The sequence below is a fragment of the Psammomys obesus genome, unplaced genomic scaffold (assembly GCF_907164565.1).
Source record: "Psammomys obesus unplaced genomic scaffold, mPsaObe1.curated_primary_1811, whole genome shotgun sequence".
NCBI lineage: Eukaryota > Metazoa > Chordata > Mammalia > Rodentia > Muridae > Psammomys > Psammomys obesus.
The window spans coordinates 17480787-17507027 of record NW_026596149.1 but is presented as its reverse complement, the minus strand read 5'-3'; the positions used below and the strand labels follow the sequence as shown (position 1 = coordinate 17507027).

General features: G+C 39.4%; 1 protein-coding gene across 2 annotated transcripts in view; it reads left to right on the top strand.

The window, feature by feature from the left end:
* Net1 (neuroepithelial cell transforming 1) overlaps positions 1-25837 on the top strand; it is a 31684-nt gene extending 5847 nt beyond the window's left edge. The window contains exons 2-12 of one of the 2 annotated variants that reach the window (XM_055593816.1): positions 1221-1287; positions 5324-5383; positions 19678-19785; positions 20171-20338; positions 20696-20758; positions 21043-21139; positions 21275-21351; positions 21908-22165; positions 22487-22657; positions 23399-23585; positions 23921-25837. In XM_055593816.1, coding sequence (XP_055449791.1) covers positions 1221-1287; positions 5324-5383; positions 19678-19785; positions 20171-20338; positions 20696-20758; positions 21043-21139; positions 21275-21351; positions 21908-22165; positions 22487-22657; positions 23399-23585; positions 23921-24324 — 1660 coding nt within the window. In that variant the 3' untranslated portion in view covers positions 24325-25837. Of the gene's footprint in view, positions 1-1220; positions 1288-5323; positions 5384-15044; positions 15315-19677; positions 19786-20170; positions 20339-20695; positions 20759-21042; positions 21140-21274; positions 21352-21907; positions 22166-22486; positions 22658-23398; positions 23586-23920 lie in introns of those variants that run through there. The other variant, XM_055593815.1, reaches the window with a different exon arrangement.
* Positions 25838-26241: the final 404 nt, after the last annotated feature.

Sequence of the window (26241 nt, the reverse complement as noted above, 5' to 3'; positions counted from 1 at the left end):
GATCTAAACTGACTAGAATTTTATTAGTAACAGTCTGTTTTAAAATTTTGCCCTGCCTACATCTTAAATTGTTTTTTTAAGGTTTAATTTTATAAACTTTGTGAGTATTTTGCTTACATGAATGTATATGCACTGTGTATGTGCCTAGTGCCCATGAAGGCCAAAGGAGGGTATCAGATCCCTGGAGTTTGACTAGTAGGTGGTTGTGAGCCACCTTGTGTGGGTGCTGAGAACCCAAGTCCTCTACAAGAGCAGCAAGTGCTCTTAACTGACGTGCCATGTCTCCAACCCGACGCTTACATCTTAGAATCAACCAGAAAAGCCCGGTATGTAAGTCACAGAAGGTTACTACACTGTGTCCTCTTCTGGCAAGCCCACCAACAGTTTCCCCTTGACAGCTCCAACCAGGCTATACTTGAGCCTCCCCCTTTTGTCCCATTTTAAAGCTCACACTCCTCTTACCCATTTGAGCCTCTGCCAAAAGGCAAGTGATAAGAACTCCCTTGCTTCAGCAAGCTCAGTACTGTTCGGCTTTCCTCATTTGGCTGTCGTTATCCACATGAGAAAAAAATCTTTGTTCCATAGTCTATACATTTTAAGTGACTAACAGTGTAGCTAATGGGTATCACCTGTACCATGTTTTGTGATTTTGTTTTTACATATTTTGTAAATGTGGACATTTATATTTTGTGTGTCTCCAGTCCTATATTGTAGAAAGGTAAAGTCAAGTTCTGTAACAGGACTCTCTTACTTTACCTCTGATTTTTAAAAATTTACAGTAATGTAAATAGCAGGATTTTAGTTTATTGTATTAATGTTTTTTTACTTGTTTTAAAATATTAGGCATAAATTTTGAATTATAGCAAGTGTAGATACACATTCACTTGTTTTATTATTAATAAAATAATTATTAAAGCTGTTGTTGTGCATTAATAGAATTTATGTTTTTGAGTTGTGTATAAGAGGAACTGTTTGGTTTGGAAAATTGTTCTGTAATAGTAATCTTTCCATTAATTTTATATAGTCTCTTTTCAGTGTAAAGATTCTGGAGACAAAATATGCCCTGTTATGTTTTGGGTGCTGTCCAGAGGGATGTTGCTTTCTCAGGCTGCGGACGTTGGATTACTCTTTTAACTAGTTTTGAGACTGCTAAAATGATGGAATGATGGCTTTTCCTCTGCCACATACCTTACTCTGTTTATCTGACTCTCTGTCAATAGATGCTCCCTTCGGAGAGGCAGCTCCTTCACATTTCTAACACCTGGCCCACACTGGGACTTCACTTTGGTGAGTAGATACCTGGGTTTTCATTTCAAAACATTAGAATCCATTCCTTGGTTGTCTTTCATTCTGCTGTACAGCTCAGTTGTACTTCTGAATATTTCATGAAGTAGAACTTCTAAAGCTGTATCTAGCAACCTGATTTAGTCCTTTATTGCCAACAAGCTGAACAAAAGTTTTATTTCAAGTAAATAAAACATTTTTAAAGCACTCATATAAATTCACCTTTAACCCTAAACCTTTCTATTCCTTTGAGTGCTGTAAAGTAAGCATTATTTTATATACATTCTTTGACAAATTTTTATGCTCTTTTAAAAATACATAAATGCTTGATTATAGACATTTCATATACACACAGATAGATAGACAGACAGACATATATAATGAATAAATGATTATCTACTGTTAGTTACCTCAAGACACAAACCATTATTTAGGGCAAGAATTTTTTTTAAGATTTATTTCTTTTTATTTTATGTGTATAGACATTTTGCCTGCATGTATGTGTGTCTGTGCACCATGTGCATACATTACCTAGGGAAGCCAGAATCACCTGGAACTGGAGTTACATGTGGGTGTTAGTTGCCATGTGGATGCTGGGACTCGAACTTGTGTCCTGGAAGAGCAGCCAGTACTCTTAACCACTGAGCCATTTCTCCAAACCTGGAACAAGATTTTACAGAGGCATTTAATTTTGTATGACATTATGAAGAAAATTGATTCTTTTTGTACTTAACACTCAGTATATCATAATGTATATATAATGATTTTTATGCTTTCCTTATTTAAGGAAAATAATAAAAAATGACTCATTATCCGTTTTGCCAAGTGTTACTTGTATATCTGGATGTTCAGATGGATTCAACAAGACATGATTAATCTGTATTTTATTTTTCTGTATTTTATACATATTTCCTATATGGCATTCCTGTACTTTTTTACCCAATATATGTATTATTTATCCAAAATTCATGGAAAGTTTCATGATTTTAACACCATCTGTACATGAAGAGATACTTTCTCTTCATGCAGGAAGACTCGTAAAAATAAAAATCAGTTCTCTTCAAGTTACTCCACCTTTTGTGTAGCTTTCTAAGAGATCTGATTAGAGTTACTAGCCCCCATTCTACAATTCCCATGGACAGAGATCCAGACCACAAAAGCATGTAACTGCTGTTAGTTATTAAGACACAGTGTGATATGGATACACATTTGGTAAGTAGACCAAGAAACAAAACTGAGAATCCAGAAAATGATCCTGTATGTTAAGTCACTTTTTCTTCACTGTAATAAATACTTGACATTTGAGAGTTTGCAAGGTTTCAGCCAGTGGTTGGCCACTGCATTGTTTCTGTGCCATCCTGAGCAGAAAGGTATGGAGGAGCAAATCTCATCTTGTGGTGGGCAGGAAACAGAGAAGAGACAGGAAAGACATGGTCTGCGTTTCCAGGGCAGGATCCCAGAGACCAACTTTCTCCAAACAGGATGCTCCTTCCACAGTTCTGTGCTCCCAGTTGTCTTGAGGTTTTGAATCTGTCAATGAATTAATCATTGATGGAGGTTAGGAGCCTCACAATGCTGTCATTCCCCCAGAAGTCCCCCTCTGAGCATTGTTGGCATCCGGACCAAGCCTTCAATTCATGAGCAGTTTGCAGAGAACAGTTCATATTCAAACCACAGCAGCCACACATGTTTGAGAATTACTCTACCCACTGGTATGATAAGTGAACAGGACTCTTGGCAAATGGTGTTAGGGTGAGAGAAGGCAGCTGATTGTATAACCACATGCTTTGTACCAAAAACTGATTGTATGACCATATGCTGTTACTAACAAGAGTAACTTCTGAGTAAATTGAAATGAAGCATGAAAATATTTGAAAGAAGCACTAGTATGCCACCTCAAATCCTGTTCACTCTCTCTGCTCCTGTAGCCAACCCAAATGCTCATGTGTGCACTCTTTCCCTCACACTCACCCCATGCTTCATAGTTGCCTCCTCCTTCTGTCTCCTTCCTCTGTAGGTCTGTCTCTGTGGCCTCTCCTAGCCTGTGTCAGCAACTCTGTATATGTATTGCTCTAGATTTTGTGCCTATTGTGTGCTAGTTAATGTGCAGGTTCCCCAGAAGGTAGAAATCTTTAGTAGTTGGTGTTAGCTGGTTTTCCAAAGCCATGATTACATTGTTCATACTTTTTTGTATCTTTTTTTTTAATGCGGCCTTCCCCTCCCCCACTCCACGCAGAGGCAGGGTTTCTCTCTGTAGTACTAGCTATCCTGGAACTTGTTCTATAGACCAGGCTAGCCTCAAACTCACAGAGCTATGCCTACCTCTGCCTCCCATGACTAAAATCAAAGGTGAGTGCCGCCAGCACCTGGCTTAGTATGACCTTCTAATCAATAAGATTTCTTAAAATCTGACACTTTGAAAAAAAATTTTTTTCAGTCCTGATTTGCAGTGTTTCTTCATTCCTTACGTCATTTTCTCAGTGCCTTTTTAAGTTCCGTTGGGAATGGTGTGTTGCAGTTCTACCTGATTGAACATTTCTTTCTGCTGTGCCTTCTTCATTCCCCAGTAATGTGCTGTTCTGCTTCTTCCTTCACGCCCTGGAGTGATTTTTGCATGGGGGGGATGTTTTTAATTTTTTAATTAGATTTGTTTTATGTAAGTTTTGCTTGCATGTGTATATATGTACAATATTCCTGCTTGGTGCCCATGAAGGTCAGAAGAGGTTATCAGATCCACTGGAAGTGTTATAGGTGGATATAAACCATTGTGTGGGGTTCTGGGACTCAACCTGGGTCCCTAGAAGAGCAATGAGTGCTCTTTTTTAAAATTAATTTATTTTATTGTATACTTGAATATATACCTCAAGGGAGGGTGGTCCTGACAACAAGTACTCTTAACAGCTGAGCTCTCTCTCCAGCTCCCAGAGGGTGACTTGTGTAGGATTTGAATTTGAGATTTTTTTTTTTCCACCTAAATTATGTTTTGTTTCTCCCTTTTGCAAGGGGCCTTAGACAGCTTTTCTAACTTAGTACTTTTCTAATGAGTTCCTCTCATTTTCATGGTGGCTTGCTTTCTCTGCTTTCTGGCTTTCTCTGCTTTCTGACTCTGTTATTCCTGCTTCATCTATCTAGATGTTTTCATCTCTCTTTTAAATATTCCGCTCAATTCTAATTGGACTCCAAGCCCTCTCTTTTTGTGGGACCAAAAACTAAAAGAGAGCCTTAGATGATTAGTTTTGGGCATTTGCAAGAGGTAGTCTGGGTCCCAAGGAATATTTTAACTTATTTTGAGATGTGGAATGATAAAATGCTACTTAAGGATGTTTATTCAGTATTAATTAATAACTGTAAATTATAGATATGTACACAGTTATGCTACCACTGGCAGCAAGCAGAGCTGAATGATTACTCAGATCATTCCAAGCATGGTGGTTCTTCTTCTATTTGATAAATCTGAGTTTGGGCTATGAGAAAAGTATTTCCCCCACTAACAAAAGACTTCCTTTACCCCTTAATAAACAGTAAGTTCCTTTAAAAACCTGTTGAATTTCTGTATAAAATATTTTCTTTTTCCTACAACACTTTAGATGGCTCATAATTTATGTAAGAGTTATGGTCTGAAAACATCACATGAGTCAGTGGTGTAGAATCACTTCAGCAAGAGAGCACTTAGTCAGAGGGTACTGTTTAGGCAGTGCATATTCCAGAGATAATTTGTGAATCTCCCTAATCAAAATAATTTTTTCTTTTGAAGTGTTGTTTTTTTTTTTTAATATTTACTTTATTTGTGTGTGTACCTGCATGTATGCAGATGCCCACAGAGGTCAAAAGAGGGCATTGGATCCCCTGGAGATGCAGTTACAGGTGATTGTGAGCTGCTGATGTAGCTGCTGGGACCAGAACTCCTCTCCAGTGAAAGAGCAGCCCACATTCTTAACAGCCTCAGCTCTTTGGAGGGGTTTTTCTAGTTGAATGGAATCTTTGTTTAATGCAGTAACATATATGTGTAAGTCAAATCTTTTTTTTTTTTTTCTTATAGAAAAGGAAACGAAGAGAGAAAGATGACGATGTTGTAAGCCTTAGCAGCCTTGATCTAAAGGTAAGCCCTGCTGCCATGGTAAAAGAAAGTACTTTTAAGATATACAGGTAGCATTTTATTACTATGCTGTGGGAATGATGGGTATTGGGTTTGGTAGGGAAAATGTTCATTACACTTTTTTTTAAAGTACAGAGCTAAACACTATTAGCTACAAATGTGATAATTTGAGTGAAAATGGCCCCCATAGGCTCATATATTTTCAAGCTTAGACCCCAGTTGAAGAACGGTTTGGAAGGATTAGGAGATGTGGCCTTGTTGGAGAAAGTGTGTGGGCTTTGAGGTTTTAAAAGCCTATGGCAAGCCCAGTACCTAGGTTTTTCTCTCTCTCTCTCTCTCTCTCTCTCTCCAGCCCATGGGATGCAAAATTTCTCAGCACCATTCCTGTTTGCATGCTGCCATTATGGTTATGGACTAACACTCTGGGCCTGTAGACAAGCCCCTAGTTAAATGCTTTCTTTTCTAACAGTTGCCCTGGTCACAGCAATAAAACCCTAAGGCACTCTCTTTTTGTGGTTCTACTTCCTATTAAGAATAAGAGCAAAACCATTCTCAAAACACTGGTAAGCTGTGACTAGCGAAGAAAGGAGGTAGCAGCAGGGCTAGTCATAAGAACACCATGGCCTTTCCTACAGAATAACCAAGCTCAACTGTGCCCAGCCCCTTGCTGCATGCAAGACTCTTCGGAGTTGACACTTCTGTGTGAAATCTCCCAAATGTTAAACACTGGGTCAGGCTTTTTCTTTCTTTCTCCTTCTTCTTTAAAACAAAAACTAAGCCTACCAGTCAGAGGTGGTCCATTGGCTTCAAATATGTGGCCTGTGGCAAACTGAAACTCTGTACTCACAATAATAATAAATATTTGAGTACTCTTTTATGTAAAACTGTTCTTAGGTCTAAAGCCTAGTGTCCTTGGAATCAACCAGTTGTTGTCAGTTGGTAAATGCTAAGGCGTGGGATAGAGAGTGAGGACAGGTGGCATAGGACCTACAAACATCTGCTTTTGTGGAGTGGGGTTTGTCTTACTTTTTGTCTGTTCAAATGATTTTTTTTTTTTTTTTTTTTAGTTGCCAGAATTGAAAACCACTTGGTTACAATATGGTATTCTCAAAACTATATCTTGAAAAAACACACTCTAAATGGTATTCGGCCAACACCTCTCTGCTTGTTGTTTTGCTAGATCGTTGGTGTGTGTTGTTTGATGCCTGTCCTATTTCTGAGATCTGTTTTACTTTATTTACGTTTATGTTCAGTAACATAGCCACATAGCCTCATGTGTAGTGAGTGATCAGAAAGCACTTGACAGATGAATGTACGAAGTAAAAAAGGTTAGATAAATAAAATAAAGCAGAGTTTCAAGTAGATAGTGTGATCATTAGGTTGTGAGTTTTGATTTTGGATATCTTGTATTTAGAATTTCATACTGAGAGTAAATTTTCAAGTTAGAAATTCTTGCCTATTTTGTTCATTATATTTCTTCAAGTAAAATTATACCATTATCTATATACTCTGTGTGTATGTTTCTTAAGACCCATGTTTTGTTTTTTTAAAGGTATTTCTCATCTCTGTATTGCTACCAACTATAAACTCACCTTTTTCTTTTGACGTGAAGTCAAAAGTGACCGTTGATTTTGTTACTAAGAAAGGCTCTAGGGCAAGCAATACTGAAGTATATTTTCATGGAAGGGTTCTTTAAGTAGAAGAGGTAATTAAAAAGTCAGAGGACTTCAAAAAGTATTTAACTGTGTGAATGTTTAGTTCTTTTGGTGATGCTCATGTAAAGGGAGATCAGCTCTTTTTTAACAATTTATTTAATTTTATGTGCATTAGTGTGATGGTGTCAGATCCTTTGGAATTGGGGTTACAGACAATTGTGAACTGCCATGTGAGTGCTGGGAATTGAACCTGAGTCCTTTGAAAGAGCAGACAGTGTTCCTAACCACTGAGCCATCTCTCCAGCCCCCAGGAGCTCAGCTCTTCTAAAAATTTAAAGGTGTATCAGGGATTGCATTCTGAGTATTGGTATACTCTGCCATTTTTGGATTAAGCATAATGAAATAATACACAACTGAGAAGTTATTTTTAAGACATCAGGGTTATTTTGAATGAAAATAATGATTTGACAGCTTTCAACTTAACATTCCAACCATTTTTGATAAGTGACCTCTTAGAACCATGGTAAGTAATTTGGTAACATTCCTAGGCACACATAGAATAGGTTGAAGGTAGCTGACATGCAAAAGCTAGTGATTTAACCATTGTCAGTTGGTAAATGGCCTATGCCATCTGCCTTTTGGTGTACCTGATCTATCTCTACCTACTGTCTTGTAAAGTATAGAATATTTTTTCGCTGAGAGAAAGTCCATAAAGTAAAGCCAACTGCTGGTGCCACTGATGAAAGTAAAGAAAATCTGGAGATGGGTACAAGAAAACTGTGGTTCTTCATCAAAAACAAAAAGTTAAAGAAACACTGATAATGTTCTGAGAAACCATTCCTGTATCCACAGTGTATAAGCATAGATTATCTTAGACTGCTATGTATTTTTTATACTTTTTATTTTTATTTTTATTGTGCTTTTAAATACACAGGTAACACTTTTTAGCCACAAAAAAACTTAAAGTAACCAGCTGTTTAGTGTGTTACCAATGCCTTTTCCTTTCATGTATACAGTTGACAATATTTGAATCTCTTTGTACAGAAGGATTACATATGCAGTCATGATCCACTAACTAATTCTCTCAGAGTAGCTGTGTGTGTGTGTGTGTGTGTGTGTGTGTGTGTGTGTGTGTGTGTGTTAGAGATTCTGCCTCAGTTGACTCCTCTGTGTCAGGAAGACCTGTTTTTAATCTGTAGTGTAGATACTTGGAGTTATAATTACTAAGTTGAAAGTGTCAGTTTTCTATTTCTGTGTATTTACTTTACAAAAACATTATAGCTTCATAGTTCACCATCAGCTTGTGTTAACAAGCACAGGACTGCATTCTTATTTACTTTGTATTTATGACTTTTTAGATTTTTTTTTCCCAACTTAGACATAGGTACCCAAACAGAAAATCAATGAAGAAAGCAAAGACGTAAACAGCACTTAAACCACTGGGCCTGACCCAACAATAGCAGAATCCACACTTTCGTCAAGTACATAAAGAACAGTTTTCAGGTCTGGAAAATAAGCCTTAATAAGGTTTAAAAGATTAGAATCACACAGACTGCTTTTTCTGGTCTTAGTAAAATAAAGCAAGAAAGCAATTAACAGGGAAAAATAGAAAGTCCATAAGTATATGAAAGTAGTACACTGTTTTAAACAACAATGCATTGAAGAACAGATCACTAGGGAAATGATAAAATGCTTGGGGACAAATGAAAAAGAAAACACAGCTGGGTGTGGTGGCACAGCCTCGGATTCCAGTACTTAGAAAGTCACAGGCAGGAGAATCTCAAGTTTAAGGCCACCACCTAACTTTTCACTTTAAGGGGCTAGCATAAGAAAAGCAATCTAAATCTAAGCTAACAACAGGAAGGGCACAGTAACGGTTGGCAGAGGAATAAGCAGTGCGATTGAAAAGCAATAGGGAAATCGGTGAAACCAACATAGATTTCTTGGAAATTTTTTGCAAAATTGACAGACCTTTGTCTGTTTACTAAACCTCTTTAATATTGATGCCATTGGCATAGTAGACTAACAATGTTTTGTGGTCATTGCAAAATTTGTGGCAAGCAACAAAACAGTTAACCTCAAAACATGAAGGGAAATATAGACTGCTGTCCTTCCTTCATAAAAACTAACTGCTTGTGGTCCTACATACAAATGGAGGTTCCAAGAACACTGACCAGACTAATAGTCATAGACCAAATGCCAGAGGATCTGTTGCAGTAAGACTAAGCATCGTGCACAATGGATGGTGTAGGAAATACCACATAAGTTTACCATGATCTACTGTCATTCACCACAATCCCACAAGAAACACCCGTAAGCTGAGTGTACCTAGAGGAGACCACCAAGTCCACAGTCTGTTCCTTGGTTAATGGCTCTTCTCTTTGTCTCTTTCTGTCATGCAGTACTGCTTCAGGTCTTAGCCTAACTGAGATGACAAGGACTATGAAGTTGGCTGTTGCCACCACAATTCTGAAAACAGGAAGGATCTGCTAAATATTATTTCAGGGCTTTCAAAAACTAATAATAAAATTAATTTTATTAATAAGCATTAATACAAAATTTAAAAATTAAATTTTACAGTTTTTAAAAGTTCTTAAAAACTACAGTTGCCCCTCTTTTATTCATTTGTTATTACTTTTTATAAAGCTGTTGCCTTACCTCTCCCCTGGTCCTACCTCATCTCAATCTAGCCCTGTAGTCCTTACCACCATTATATCACTGAGTGATCCAGCTGCAGAAACCCTGTGTGTCTCTAAGGTGACACTGTAGGTGTCCTAGCCTGGGCTCCCTCTGTGAAGTGAGCGCTCGCTGACAGATGGTCTATCTGGAAATGTGTTCACAGGCAATAGGATGAGGCAGTAAAACAGGAGACTTCACATGCAGTGTGTATAATTAAGCTAATTACCACCCTCGGCAGAGTTGTTCTTGCTGGGACACACTGAAAAGCCATGTAAAATGCACCACAGAATTGTTTTCTCAAGACACAAAAGAGGGGAACTTATTATCCACCAGTGGGCTATTAGTCATTGATGCCCTCTGTGTCACCTATTCCTCATAGCCCACGCACAAATTGCATGCAGCAGCATTTAGTAAACACAGTGGAAGGCAAGCAGCACACAGTGCAAGAGGAGCGTGTGCTTTGGAGAGCTGGGGCTGAACTCAGAGTGAGGAGAGTGGGCAGAAGACACAGCCTGGGCCAGTGGAGGGCCCTAGAGCTAGGTTCTAAGAAAATGGGAGGAACCCAAAATAAGAGATCTGGACTGGCAAGAGGACTCAGGAAGCAAAGGCATTTGCCACACAAGCCAGATAACCAGAGTCTGATCCCCAGAACCCACAGTGGAAGGAGAGAACCAATCTTTAAAGTTGTCCTCTGACTTCTGTCTGCATCCATAAGGATCTCACACACTATAATAATAATGATAATTATTATTAATTAATATTATTATTAAAATTTTCAAGACAGGAGATGATGCATTTTACTGGAAATTTTTTATTATCCTGCATATTTGAGACAAAGATACCACCCATTTTATTTGCTGTTTGTGTTGTCGTTGCAAAGAACATGATGCAAACCTCATCATCTTTTGGACTATTTTGCTTAATAGTACTTAGTTGATCTCAACTAAGCTTTTTCCTAAACAAAAAGTCTTACGAAAGCTTGAATACACACAATTGTTTAATCCAGTGGGTTTTTTTTAAACAAATCCACAAATAACTTCATTACTCATTTCTTTCATAAGAAATCTGCCCACTTTTTGATTATAGCTTATTCATACTTCGGAATGCTAGTTTCTCAAAAGTTCCATTTTTTTTTATTGGTGCTTCCTTTTTTAGTAACATATTAATTGTTATTTTTAACTTATCTATTTTAGTTAGATAAATAGTAGATGTTTGTGATTTTAACTCTAGAGTTTTAAAAATAGAACAGTTGCTTACATTTAGAAAAGGACCTAAAGTATTTCTTGTGACCTGTGGAATGTGTTTCATACATACATAATATTTAAATATATGTTTAGCATAGTGCTATAAACACACAAGCCACATGAGGGCCAAAGGTAGAAATTTAATTGGCGTCTATGTTTTTCTTCAAATGAAAAACTTGTTTATGTAATAATCTATATAGCAACCTATTCAGACATCATTACCAAGTTGAGAAAAGTAGGTTGCCCCTGTACTTCAACAGTATTTCCTGGAGAGGGCAGCAGAATACTTAGTTGGTCTTTGGCTAGCCTGTGACTGCTGGCCAGTTTACCAACTGCTTGCTTCAGATAAAAGAAAGTGGAAACAGTACCTACAGCAAAAAGTAGTAGTTACTTTCAAGGTTGAGTTCAATTCTTAACACTGTTTTCACATTAAATGTGGGAGGAGTGTAAGCATAGCCTAACAGTCCCTTTTCTGTAGAGAAAGGACACAGTGTGACCTTTCTCCTTGCCCTCTCCAGCCAGGCAGAACAAAGACCACATGACTAAACATGGGCTTTGAAAACCAGTAATTTTATCAGAAACTTGATCCTGTTTAGCAAACTGCATTGTTATTTTTAGTTTTTAGTTTTGTTTTAAGCTTACAAATCTTCCTTCCTACACAATGAAAATTTAACCAGCTTATAGCTGTGGTGCCATCAGTCAAAAGCTGTGAAATACTTGCTACTGACAGCCTTAAAAGGCATAACCACTGGTTGAAATAAGACCTCTCCTAAAGTTAAACAACTCGAAATATCTCTGTGCCTACCCTGTTATTGTAAGTCACCTTATGTGCCAACCTTTGCCTGTGCCCTCCTTCTCTGTAAGATATTGGCAATTGTAAATGAACATCAGCATGGGACTCGGGAGGTTTAGGTTTGAGAGCTACTTCTACAGAGTTGCAGCTAATGCTTTCTTGGCAATTCATAGGCAATTCATAGGATTTTATGTCTGTTCTCTTGTCTGAAAGGTATACCACAACAAGGTTAAACACGTTCAACTCTCTCGAAGCACAGAGTCACCACTGAACTCTCACCAGACACCTTTGGACAAGTTTCTTAAACTTTGAATTCCCATCTTTCTGGTGTTTAAGATGACAGCAACAGTGTTTTGTAGCATTGTTAAATGAAGTCACATACACAGAGCTATAACACAGAATAGGGCAGTAATCTCTCCCCCTGTTCTTAAGCACTGCCTTTCCGTTTTCTCATGAGTGAACTGAAGGGTGTGGGTCAGTATTCTGTGGCATCTGAATGGATGTGTCCAGATTATGCCTTTGGGATGTTATCAAGTTTTCTTGTTCATGGGTAAACCACAGACCTGCACATTTAAAGTGAAACTTAAGAGTTTAGTGATGGTGAGCCAAGGTTTGTTTTGTTTTGTTTTGTTTTGTTTTGTTTTTGGGGGGTTGGCTTTTTTGTTTTTATTTTGCTGTTGTTTATTTTGTTGTTTTTTAACTGGTCTGTTATTGCTAGATCATATTTGCTTTAGGTAGACTTTCTGCTTGAAACTTCTGCCTTTCCCTCTTGTGTCTCCAGCTGAAAGAGGGAAATGAAAGCTATCCTTTCCCCTCCTTATCTTGGCCATACTTCAAACACAGCTAAATGAAAAACAGTTTCCAGAAGACATTGGGTAAGAGACCCATGAGAACTCCCTGGCAACCTCTTTCCTAACTCACTGCCCTTCATCCTCTATTCCCTAACGAGACTCTGTGGCCATAGTATTGCCCTCACTTGCATTGTTTTTTAACTGAGGGCGCTTACAAGACCAGACTACTCAGTGGTTCCTGGCCTACACTGTTTGTATTAGCTCTAAGAAATTAAGCAGACCTTTGGCCTTACCCAAAAGTCCACGATGTCCAGGTGCCTCCAAGTAGTACTATAGAGACACTTCCTATACAGAGTCACTTAGCTTTAAGGCCATGCACGTCACACATGTCACCAGATGTGTAATAACCAAAACAGTGGGTGACAGAATATAACAATCTCCACCACTCAAAAGCTTAAAAGTTCAAAACAGCAAGACGCATCATCTTGTGAAAAACTCATGATTGCCTGAGTGTGGTAGCACAAGGCTGTGGCCCAGCACAGTGTATGTCCAGGCCGTCCATGACCAGGCCATGCCTGCTGAGACCCTGTCTCTGGAAAACCGTATTGGTAGCCACAGGCAATGGCCCTTCCTGGACAAGGTGGCACTAGGCTGTAAGTTGCAAAATCATACTCTAGAAATTGTTGCTAGGAGTCCCAGGCTCACAGTTTTCCACTCCTTCCCCTCTTCAGGATTTACCTCTGTCCCTACTGGCAGATCACCTGAGATTCTCATTAAAGATCCATGGATCTTTTCCTTCCTCTTCAATCTCTTTGCTTATGGTTAATTCATTTAATTCCCCTGGTTTCTTGCTTTCTCTCTCTTCCATTTGCAGTACCCCTGGGACTGTGTTTTCATTCAGATTTTTCCAAGGTAAATCTATGTAAACCTCTTTTCTAAACCCCTCTGGAATGATTGCAATCCTGCCTGAATGGCTTTGTGTGTTCTTCTGTTGCTTCAGATGCAGTGTACCAAAATGAAATTTAGTGTTTTCTTGCATAATCATTGTTTTACTTGTGAAACAGTTACTTGTGTCTTTAAAGTCGTTGACATCTTGTATGTGTCCTTCCCTTTCCCAGTGCTCCAGCCTTAGGCAGAGTTCTTGGTACCGCCTTGTGAGTTTTGCCTTGTTTTCCCAGCCAGCTTTTAATCTCCCTCAACACTAGCTCCACAGCTCTTAGCAGCCTGGCTTTCAGGCATCGGCACTGCTGTCGACCTGTGGCCTTGTAGGAGTCTATCTCCTCATCCTTATACTCTTACTCAAACCTGTGTGAAGCAACATGGCATTAAAGGCCCCACAGAAACACCACCTTTAAACTTCTCTCTGGGAACCACCCCCCAACCTTGTGTGTCTGGTCAGAGGGTTGCCAAGAGTGGCACTTGCTAGCTGCACAGATTACTTGGAACTTGCAAAAGCTTCCTTTAATCCATGCCTCCCCATGTGGCCTGCCGTTACACACTAGGATCTCAGCTACAAACCTGCATTTTATCACCAAGTATATAGAATAATACCTTTTTCATACAAGGCTTATGTTAATCTTGTAAATACTAAGGAAAGTAACTTTTCACATAACTAGCATATCATATTAGCTAAGATGAGCCTACTGTGCAAAACAAATACAAAAGAGAGTCACTTCATCTCAGGTCCAACCTTGAGAAATAGTGCTCTGCCATAGGGAAAGTTTTTGCAGAGTCAGAGCCTTGCCTCTCCTGTGTGACTTGGTGGGGGGTGGGGGGGATAGATATCTGTCACTGAGTTTCAAATTGTTAGATTTTTAAAACAGAAATGTCTGCTGACAGACATACTGAGCCTGAAAATCTGAGCTAGCCCAGCTTTGCTTTACCCAGGACGAGGGCTTCCAGCAGGAATAGAATGAACTGAAGGTGCCCACGGTGTTTTCCTGTCAGTCTTTGCAAAAAAGAACAAGAAAAAAGTACAGAAACTACTTTAGTTTTTCAGTTGATTTCCATTAGCGCATCTTCCATTAACTCAAAGTAACAGATTTGCTGTGATATTTTCATATATGCCTCTCCCATCACTCTTAGATGTCTCCATGCTCCCGTCCTCTGAACCCCTAGGAACCTTGTTCTAAGAGGCGAGTAATTTTACAGTTGTGCATTAGCCTGAACTGCTCCTCTTTACAGCATAGGGTTTGCAGAAGTCTTTGCTTCGTAGTTTTTTAACCCGTACTCAGTTCTTTCCAAGGCGTTAATTTTAGAGAAGGGTCTCTGTCCGAAACCAAGTGCTAGAGAATTGACTGAGGTAGGTTCCTCTGGCGTTCACTCGGCCTCCTGTGGGCTTCAGCTCGTCCCGGACAAGTTCCAGTGGCTTTTTTATTCAGAACGCCCTGCACAGCTCAGACAGAGCAGCCACTCCTGCGGAGCAGCCTAGGTGCGCCCCTCCGCGGCTATCTGGAGTCACGTGGGTTCTGGCCCCGCCCCGGAGTCCTGAGGTCTGCGTGCGTGCTCACTGCTTTTGCAGAAGCTTGGAGCTCCACCGCGGGCCGGAGGCATGGGCGCATGGCTGCTGGGCCAGGCTGAGCACTCGGAAGAAAAGCCAGAGCGCTTTGGCGGTGCTGCCATGCGGGGCTGACTCGCATGTGGACTAACTTGAAAGATTTGAAGGGACACTTGTAAAGCATGGTGGCGCATGATGAGATCGGAGGTCTCCTGCCCATTAAAAGGACCATCCGAGTCTTAGACGGTAACAGCCAGCCCTTCAGGGAGCAGGAGGTAAGAGAGCAGACCAAAGGAATGTTTTCCAACTCCGCAGAACTTCTGAGACGTTAAAATTTCACTTTCAAACTTTTAATCGCATCATATCCTAAAATGTGTAACTATTGTGAGCAAGCCAGAAATGTGTTCAGGAACTGTGGTCTGAAGTTAAGCGGGCTTATGTATGTAACATAGCTAAATTATGTATGGTACATACAAAGAAGAATTTAAATATATGTCTTTGAGTAAATACATTTGATATGATTGTGCTTTTTTTTTAACCTTAACTACTAAGTCTTAAGGGACTGTTTTAAGGGAGGAAGGAAAAAAACGAATCTTTTCCTCACAGTGCTGGTGATCAAGGGAGTAGAGTGTGACTGGCATCCGTGCGTTTTTCTTTACATATGTAGTTAAGCTTGCCCTGTGCCTCTTCTGAAAGGGCGTTTGAGCCAGTGGAACACTGACGCTCTGCCTGCCTTGCTTTGCTTGAAGTCATTTTGGCTTTCTAAAGTCTTTGTGAACGTTTATGAAACAATTCTTTTATGCCATTTTATGTAATCTTGGCAGTTGATTGGTGCTGCGGTGAGTCTCCCAGTGTGGTAGAAGTGATTATGGGTTCAGCTAACCAAGTTTTTTGATGATGGTGATGTTTTTTGCCAAAATACATGTAATTGTCCACTTTAAACATGAGCAGTTTATTGCATGCCTCGGGGAAGCTGTTTGTTATACATACATTTGGGGTGTTAAACTGCCATCTTCAGGAACTGTGCCTTTATTTGGGGGTTGACATTGAGTTTGCTTTTTGTTTGGTTTCAGTTTTTCTTATGTTTTATAAAACGAATAAGCGTAAGAAAATGCTTCATACAATGCTTTGAGTAAAAATACTCAAAGTAGCTATCTTTTGGGCCATTAAGGTTGAGCCTTTTTTGTTAGTATGAAACATAGGCAATTTTCCTGGCCCCTTTTCTTGGAACATTAAAATTGCCAGAAATGGAATCCAGACTTTAAAACCTTTAAAACACAGCCTTAATGACTTGAGTGTAAAAGAAAGAATACTGTGTAATCAAAACTTGACTTTATCTTTCTCAAAAAAAAAGAAAACTTTATTTATTCTTATATTTTTGGGTTTAAACAACGTTTTTTTTTTAATGTGAGAGATTATGAATGTGCAGTCCAAAAGGAATAAAATGAAACACATACATACTGACTTTTAAAAATATCATAACTTGATTGACTCTAAAATATGCCCTGTGATGACATCATTGTGGGGGGGATTTACAAAAAGCTAAATTAATCAAAGGGTTTCATCCAGACTGCTATGTTTATAAGTAAGATACATCCCAGTAAAGCTTTAAAGTAGACTTAATTTTTTGTTTGTAGATATTCTGATAATATCTTAGGGCAAAAAGTTGGTGGAGGTGAATTGTGAAAACTTAGTAAAAAGCCCTAGCTAAGGCAGAGCTTCTAAGGTGATGGATACCGGCTGTCTGAACTAAATAGTCTGATTAACGATTAACCTGAGTAAACAGCCTGGGCCTCTGAGAAGGCGTCTTTTCCCCCTCCATCTGAACCTTGGCCCTCATAAAAGGTTGCCTTCACTACAAGTTCCTTGTTAGCATTTTTTGTTTATTCTCCCAGATTTGCTGCCTGTCTTTATAGGGGGAGAGTGCATGGTGTGTCTATGAGTGTTTTTAAGCTGTTCATGTTCCAGCACTCTAAGCAAGTCTCCACCACCATTGTGTAATTAAGCTTACCTTTGGAGGAGTGTGTGTGTGTGTGTGTGTGTGTGTGTGTGTGTGTGTGTGTGTACCTGTGTGAGTGGGTGTCTGTGGGTGTGTACTTTCATCACCTTCAAATATCACTGCTGCGTCTGTGTGGGGAGAGGTGAATGTGGGTGTAACAACAGTTATGATACAGTTGCTCATGTCCTTAATAAATCCATGTAACTAAAGTTGTTCACTTGGACATGTAAAAGAAAAACTTTTTTTGCTTGTAATTTACACAGCTCAAATCATAATCCATATTCCCAAAGACACAGACTTTTGTCCCTACCTTTTTTCTGACTCCTTCAGTACCTAATTCATTTCCCTTCTCCCTCCCCCCCCCCAAAAAAAAAATTATATATGATCTTTTCTTTAAATAGTGTTTGTATCTTGAAATTGACAGTAGGCCATTTCTGGTGTTACATTTTTACCTTTCATTAAAATTTTTCATTATTTGAAAAGGAATTTCCAAATGAGTGTCCCACCATGTTTGTCATTTTTTTTGGTTTTTTTTTTTGTTTGTTTGTTTGTTTTTTGTATGTTCTATTTTGTTTTTTCTCACATCATACTAGGTAAGCCAGGCTGGCCTGGAACTCTTGACAGTCCTCGTTCAAACCTGCCATGTGTGCACACTCTACTTTCCCACCAAGCATTTCACACTTGACAAACTGATTACTGGCATCCTTTGTAAATTGGTGACATGGTAGCTCTTTTTAAAGAACTATGAATGCGTTTAGCCACCAAGAGCAACCTAAAGAAATGCATAAACAAAATCCATATTAGTGCCATAAAAGTGTTTTAGATAAACAGTTACCTAAGTCTACATGCTCTAGTTCTCACAAGCGACCTGGGTTGGTCCTTAGCACAGTGATAGTCATAATAATCTCTCTCATATAAACAGGACAAAGTTTTAACTACCAAGAAAGTACTAGTTTTATATAACATCTTATAAAGATAAGAATTTATCAAGAATTTTATTTAATATAATAATATCAAAATTCTTGTCTTCTTAACTAACCTGACTTTTACTTTCTAACTCAATGGGAGGTGCACCTTTCTGAAGACCTTCCATTGGAAATTAAATATTTGGTGATTTACTAGGAAGTGAAACTTTTATGCTTTGAACAGGGAAGAGGTGCTAACCTCTGCTTCCAAAAGCACAGAGAGCCAGCAGCTGCTTTGTGTCTAGTTAATGTTGGCATATCTTGCTTTGTGAGGTAATTCTATCTCATTCAAACAGGAGACTCTTTGTGCTGTCTTTACTAAATGGAAAGGAATGCCTCAAGCTGCCCCTGCACACGCATGTGTCACTCAGTCTGCACAGATGTGTGGGGAAGGCATTCACACATGTCCTTCGTCATACAGCGCGTGCCATTTTACTACATGCCTCAAAGGCTTCTTTTTCAGCTCATTGTGGTTTTATAGTTAAGGCTTCTTCGTAGTTAGTTATTTGTAGGAGGGAGGGAGTGGTTTACAACTGTCTCTTAAAGCCTCAAAAGTTGTGAATTCTCTTTGAAGTCTGCTCAGCCACTCACGCCCTTTTTAGTGTGTGCGTGTGCACTCATTTAAAAGTCCAGTTGCTTCTTGGGCTACTTGACTCATTTAAGTTTCTGATTTTGTACTTTTTTCCCCACTTTGTTCTAAATTATATAAGGGCTATTTTTGTTCGGTTTCCTTGCCCCTTCTTTGAAAGTAATTTTGGTCTTACCCAAATTTTTAGGGGGGAAATGTTCTCCTACTTTTGAATTTAATTTTTTTTTTTAGACAGGGTCTCTCTATATAGCCCTGGCTGGCCTAGAACCCCCTTTTGTAGACCAAATTTGTCTTGAACTCAAAGAGATCTGCCTGACTCTGCCTGCCAAGTATTGGAGTGTAGACCACCACTCCAGGCTTTGGTGATCTTAATATAAATTAAGATTAATTATAGTAAGTTAATCTTAGAAATAAAAATCTTTAAGTTATATATTCTTCTGAATCTCATCATTTATCTCACATTTTATCCTGTGTGACACTTGTCAGAGGCATCAGATGCAAGCAGTTTATGCTCCCCCTGTAGTCCTCTTGATTTGGAGTTCTTTATTTCAGGAACTGTTTGAAGTCATCTGATTATGTGTCCCACATCGCTCATACTAACTGTGAAGCTTTGAAACTCAAGGATGCTAAGTACATGTCTACTGTGCTATTTTAAAAGCTCTGCTGGTTCTTAGCCCTGACAAGTGAGGCCCTGGCTGTGCCATTACACGACCTGGAGCCAGGACTCTAGGCCTCTCAGAGCCTTGGAGTCCTGCGAACATCTCTTTGCCTTGGCTTGAGCATTTTTTGACCCATTTTAGTATCAGACATGCTTAAAGGTTATTCTCAGCTGAAGTAATTAAGAGTGGAATTACATAGCACTGGGACAGAGGTGAAACATTGGGTTTTGTTTTTGTTTTTTGTTTTTTAGCTATTGTTACTTGGTATTATTCTAGTTTAATGTGGTGAACAGCAGTCATTTTTGTAGTTCCCTGTCTCCCTGTCTTATACAAACACCGTTTTGTAAGAGGGTTTAACTTTGTCTGGACTTGTATGAAATCATTACACCTCAACACATTTATTATAATTTGGTTTTGTTTTCCCAGGAGCCAAGCAATAAAAGAGTTCGGCCTCTAGCTCGGGTCACATCCTTGGCAAACTTAATCTCTCCCGTAAGAAATGGAGCAGTCAGGCGCTTTGGTCAAACCATACAGGTAAAACAGAGGGAAGGAAGGTGTATTAAAGCACATTTTATAGACACCTAAGATTTGTTTTTCTTTGAGCTGTATAAACTTGTTTGCATTGTTTTACATAGTGTTTGGTTTTGGAACCTGCTGGTAGGGAGTACTTTACTAGAGTAGTGTTTGTGTAAGCCTTGTTTATTTGGATTCTTTGTCAAAGACTACTCTTTAGACCATTTTCATTACCATAACTAACTGGAGTTGCTAAGTATTTTTACCTATTAGATTAAAGCTTAAGTGTTTTGCATATTGAGCATTTTCAAAAATATGTCTTAATTAGTTATGATGCTTTTTTTTTTTTTGCAAGATAATTGTTGTGGCCTCCAAATCTCACCTTCCCTTTTGTTTGCCTCTTTAGTCCTTTACCCTTCGTGGTGAGCACAGATCCCCAGCCTCTGCCCAGAAGTCATTCAGCAGGTCCACAGTCCCAACACCCACCAAGAGAAGAAGCAGTGTGCTATGGTCAGAGATGCTAGACATCAGTATGAAGGAGTCCTTGACCACTCGAGAGATCAAACGTCAGGAGGTATGTGTGAGCACTCAGTACTCAGAGTATGTTTATTGAGTTGAAAGAAAAAAGTTTTTTAAATACATATCTTCCCAGAGAGTGGGAAAGTGCTGCCTAATTTTTTATTTGAGCAACTATTTATAGCCACCCAGTCTATAACAATGTATAATGGGTGGTGGTTGTAAGATTCAACAACTCTAGTGGGTAAAATGAGAGAAATAAATTGCAAACTTACTTGAGATTCCATCCTGAATTAGAATTTTCAGACCAAATCTCTTTTTAAAAGAGCTGTTCAAAACATCAGTCACTGTAAATATTAACTACACTATAAATATTAACTTTTCATTTCTGACCTCTGTTTCTGGGTGTCTTTAGGCAATATATGAATTGTCCCGAGGAGAACAGGACTTAATTGAGGATCTCAAGCTTGCTAGAAAGGTCAGTAGTCACTTTACCACATGCCAGTCCTTAAAAATGACATTTCACAGCTTCTGGAGAATAGTGGAAAAGTGAAAAGTAAAAGGGTTTTACTGATGAATACATCTTTGACTCGAGATTGAAACACAACTTTTCAAATGTGAGCACTAATAAACTTTTAAGAGTGAAGGGAAACTGTAAAGTCTCTCCAAATCTATGTCCTTGATATGTAATTGCTTGGGTAGGCTCAAGGACAGATTGCTCAAATGTTTCTTTGCTCATTCTTTATGATTTATTTCTGATAGGCCTACCATGACCCCATGTTAAAGTTGTCTATCATGTCTGAAGAGGAGCTCACACATATATTTGGAGATTTGGATGCTTACATACCTCTGCATGAAGGTCAGCTTTGCTCTTACTTTTCCTTCGTCTCTCAATAGCGCTGACACAAGTCATTTGAAATGAGTAATAACATTGTACTCACCAGTCCTTTATCAGCCAGTGTCTCACTGCTCTTTCTACTTTTGTACACTTCAGATCTGTTGACACGAATAGGAGAAGCAACCAAGCCTGATGGGACAGTGGAACAGATTGGTCACATTCTCGTGAACTGGGTGCGTAAGCAAGGCATCATATGGAAGGTCTGCAGCCTGTGTTGTCACTCATAGCGATTCTAAAAACAGTGAGACATTAAAATCCAGCAAAGTTACAATGATAAGAACTTACAAACTTTTTAAAAATACAGAACTTTATTGTGTTTCATATCTGCTTGCAAATAATGTCCCTGCCTGAGCAGAATTTCCTTAATGCTGTGCTGCATATCTTCTATTGCAATCTCTTTTATGTAAATAAATGCTTGAGTTACATGCCAGCCCCTGTTCAAGGAGGATTCCTGGGGACTCGGAAATGAAGGCCATGTCTACATTTATGACCTTACAAGAGAATGAGCAGGCCCATAGTGTCAGGGTTGTGAGGAGTGTGAGAAAGTGACTTGGAAACACAGATAACTAAAATCTTAGTGAGGCTTGCAAATAGAAGTCAGGAGTCTTCAGTTGAGCCAGGAAAATGTCCACAGCCTGTTAAACACATGTGTGGTTATGCTGTCTTGTGGTTTGTGCTCTTCGCTTAGTATCATTACAGGGTTATGTCATGTTTTGTCTCTCTCCACAGTTACCAGGCCTAAATGCCTACAGAGGCTACTGTAGTAACCAGCTGGCAGCCAAGGCTCTTCTGGATCAGAAGAAACAAGACCCCAGAGTCCAAGACTTCCTCCAGCGCTGTCTAGAGTCTCCCTTCAGTCGAAAACTAGATCTTTGGAGTTTCCTAGATATTCCTCGAAGCCGCCTTGTCAAATACCCTTTACTGTTAAAAGAAATCCTTAGACACACTCCAAAAGACCACCTGGATGTCCAACTTCTGGAGGAAGCAGTAAGTAATCCATCCCACATAAGAGTTTTTCAAGTTTGTCATCAATAACTTTAGAAAAACATACAGTGGTACTCTTAAATCTCATGTCATCAAGAGACGAGGTTTTAATCTAGTCCTTTCCGCTGGCTGGTGACCTTGGACTAATTCCCCAATATGGCTGTTATTGCTTTCTCACATGTATAATGAAGAGACTGGCTGGGCTGATTTCTGGAGTCTCTAAGCTTCAGATTCTGTCTGTTTATGGGAATGTCTGCCCTGTGGTGGGGTGATGATACACAGCGTTTGCCCAATCTGGTTTCTTTTTGTTTTTGTCATTTCTAGATATTGATAATACAGGGAGTTCTTTCTGATATCAACTTGAAGAAGGGTGAGTCCGAGTGCCAGTATTACATCGACAAGCTGGAGTACCTGGACGAGAAGCAGAGGGACCCCAGGATCGAAGCGAGCAAAGTGCTGCTGTGCCATGGGGAGCTGAAGAATAAAAGTGGCCATGTGAGTGTATTTGAATACCAACAGGAAGGAGACCATTACTCCCTTTCCCACCCTGCTTCATTTTTTGCACATAAATTATGAGGCAGGTTTGTAAAAATAAACCTGTGGCTTGCACCAAGAAGGTGTCTGTGTGACCAGCTTTGATACAGCAAATAGGAAGAGTTAAATGCCTCAGCCAATAGTCCTTCCTTTCCGCTTGCGAACTGTAAACGTGTGTGTGCCTGGGGTCGACTGTCCCATGCTCCCTCATTTCGTGAACACTTACCTTAGGAAAAGGTGTGCTTTAGTGGGGCCAGAGGGTTTATAAGTTGGGGGTTGTTTAAGAAAAAGTTGGAATCCAGCCTATCTGAGTTCTATCACAAGGCCTAATTGTTCTGTAAAAGCTTAGGCCTGTGTGGACAGAGTGAAGCCATGAACATGGTCACAGCACATCCTGGGATCCCTGTGTTTTGGAAACTGCAGTGCACAGTCCTGGGTGTAAACAGTTTCTACTGGTGTTAGCTCTTTGAGATATATGGTGCTTACTCAGCTTTTGCCTCAGCTGGAAGTGCAGCCTGATGAAAGAAAAGAGCTTTAGGTAGCCTGAGTTTGACTGCTCCAAAAAACCTGCATAGCCTTGAGATCACTGTTTTATGATACCATTTCTAAAGGAGAAATTAGAAAAATCTAAATGTTAAGTCCAGTTCTTTAATGATTAATCCTCTACTTAGGAAGGTTTTTTTTCTTTCTTCATTTCTGCAGAAACTGTATATTTTCTTATTTCAAGACATCTTGGTTTTGACTCGGCCTGTCACACGAAATGAGCGTCAGTCCTACCAGGTTTACCGGCAGCCAATCCCAGTTCAGGAGCTAGTGCTGGAAGACCTGCAGGATGGGGATGTGCGCATGGGCGGTTCCTTCCGAGGGGCTTTTGGCAACTCAGACAAAGGTAAGATACACCTTCTAGAAGAGTTACAACCGAGCCAGATTAGATGGGGAGAAAAGTGTTGAAGCAGAATGGCCACACATTTGAAGCCAACCTGGGCTAGAGTGAGACCCACCTTGAAAAACACTAAAGAGAAGAAACAAATGTACCTACATGAAATTCGACTTAACCACTAAGAATTTTACGGATAAAACCATTCCCCAGTCACGTGCTGGCATAGCATTGAGTTGACCCCCTCTGGCCAGCGGCTGTCTTTAAGAGTGTGTGTCATAAATACCAGAACTTTCCTTAAGACTGTGCCCACTTTCTTAGTCTTGGTTTCTTTTTCCTCCCTTCAGCTAAAAATATCTTTAGAGTCCGCTTCCAAGACCCCTCTCCAGGCCAGTCCCACACACTGCAAGCCAATGACGTGTTCCACAAGCAGCAGTGGTTCAACTGTATTCGCACTGCCATTGCCCCTTTCCAGCAGGCCTCCAGCCCCCTAGAGCTTCAGGGCTTGCCAGAGCTCCATGAAGAGTGTGAAGAGAACAACCCCTCTGCTGGGAATCTCAGAGCTCAGCAGAGGTCGTCCGTGGCTCCCGGTGTTATGCAGGTAGACAGTGACAGTGCACTGGAATGTGGCTCCAGTGTACAGACAGCAGAAGATACCAGGAATGGGAAGACACAAGGACCGCAGCCTGGCTTACGAAGAGCAAGGGACAAAGCCCAGTCAGGTGGCAAAAGGAAAGAGACTCTGGTATAAATGTGTGTATTCACCGGTGGGGACACTGTTAATTTATAAATTTGTACAGTTTTTTTCTTGTAATGGGGCATCCTAGGGTTACTCTATACCAGATGTAATATGGTCATGGTTGGGGTTTCTCTTTTTCTTATTCGCTCTCCCTCCTTTCCTTCCTCCCTCATTGTTGTTGTTGTTGTCGTCGTTAATGGCAGCTAAAGATAAACAAATTACTGTTAAATTGCAGACTTTAAAAAGGTATTTTTATGGATTATTCGGAACAGACCAACCTGATACTTTTTTATCAGAAGAAATGTGTGTGAAGCCAGTGTTGTCCTCACTCTGGTTTCACCATGACTTTCCAATACTGACCAAATGTGATATTCACAGATTCTGCCAAACTTAAAGTTTTGCAAATGCTGAAATTCTATCAGTGTTCTTTGTTAAACCTCAAATGATGCATGTAATTTTAATAATGATACCTACAATCTACATGGAAGATCTGTGAGTCTGAAATAGTTCAATATTTACAGTGAAGCATCGGAAAACTTGATAAAACTTGGAAAACATCGGTAAAACTTGATGTGTTTTCCGTTTTCATCAACTGGAATGCCTTATATCAGTTTTTCACTGTGTATTCCTCATTTTTCATTCATTTATTCTGCCAGCTATTTAATTTTTTATTGTAAAGTAGTTTTTAGTATTTGCTTTTATTTTTTTACGTCAATGTGTTTTTAAATTGGCATGTCCTTAAAGTTTTTCCTCCTAATTAAGGTTTGTGTGCGAGTATGCATGTGTGAGAGTGTGTGTGTGTGTGTGAATCGTATTAATTTTACCAAGTGAAACCAAGCCACACTGTTTCAGCCAATTAAGAAAACTCCAGTTTTTACAGTATATCATGACAGGGTGGTAAAGACCCATGAAATGATTTCGTATATTCTAGACTACTGAAAGAAACCACAAGAAGGATTTTGGTGGAAGTTTTTGTGTTGTCTGAAAAGCAAGAGAGAGGGCAGGAGACTGGGATAATGAAGAGAAACGAAGGAAAGGGAAGAATAGCTTGTCTAAAGTAGAAATGTCTGGCTGAACCAGAGAAGCAGAGATAGGAAAAGCCTGACCTGAGGGTATGAAGGAAGTTGTAGAAGGCCAGAGGGGATGTGAACTGTATTTGCTTTGGTTTCTCATACCTGCAAATACTAAATTTGAAAAGAAGCTGTAGGATGTGTTGGAAATTTGACCATATTAGGTTAATTCTGGTTGCTTTTCTTCATTTAAAAAAAGCTGGTGATTCTTCAGTGCAAAATGTTTGTGTTAGAAATGGGTTCGTGCTGTTTAAAGGGGGGAGGAGGACAGAGGCCCCATGTCAGTTCAAGGTTATACTGGTGATCAGTGTAAGTCATTGTTAACCATTATGTGAAATATATCCCCAGTGGAAATGAAAATTGGGAAAGGCTGTAAATAGGTTGATCAAATGATTTCTTTGTATAAATGAATTATACAATTAAAAAAAAAAGCACACACATAATAACCCAAAATATTTCTTGCCTGGTGTTTATTTGGGGAGCCACCCACTGGAACATGAGGGTTTAGCTAAGGGTGTAGATCATGCAAACCTTGCAAAGGTTAAGAAAATTCCAAATAATTTACTCTTTTGAAATTTATTGATGAGTAAGAAAGGTCAGCAGTTTAAATCTTATGAGTCATGTGATCTTTTAAAGACACAGCGTAATCAGCAGTCACCATTGTATTGCAGACAGATGACTTCACCTTCCAGACGAGGTAGTAAAGCAAACAGCAAACATCTTCATTAATTTGGTTAATTCCAGATACTGAGGTGGATATCTCAACCTCCTCACTTCGGAAATTCAAATTCAGAGGTGTCCCTTACACTCGTGGTGTGATCTGCCACACTCAAAAGCAAACACTGGTCCTGTCTAGGGG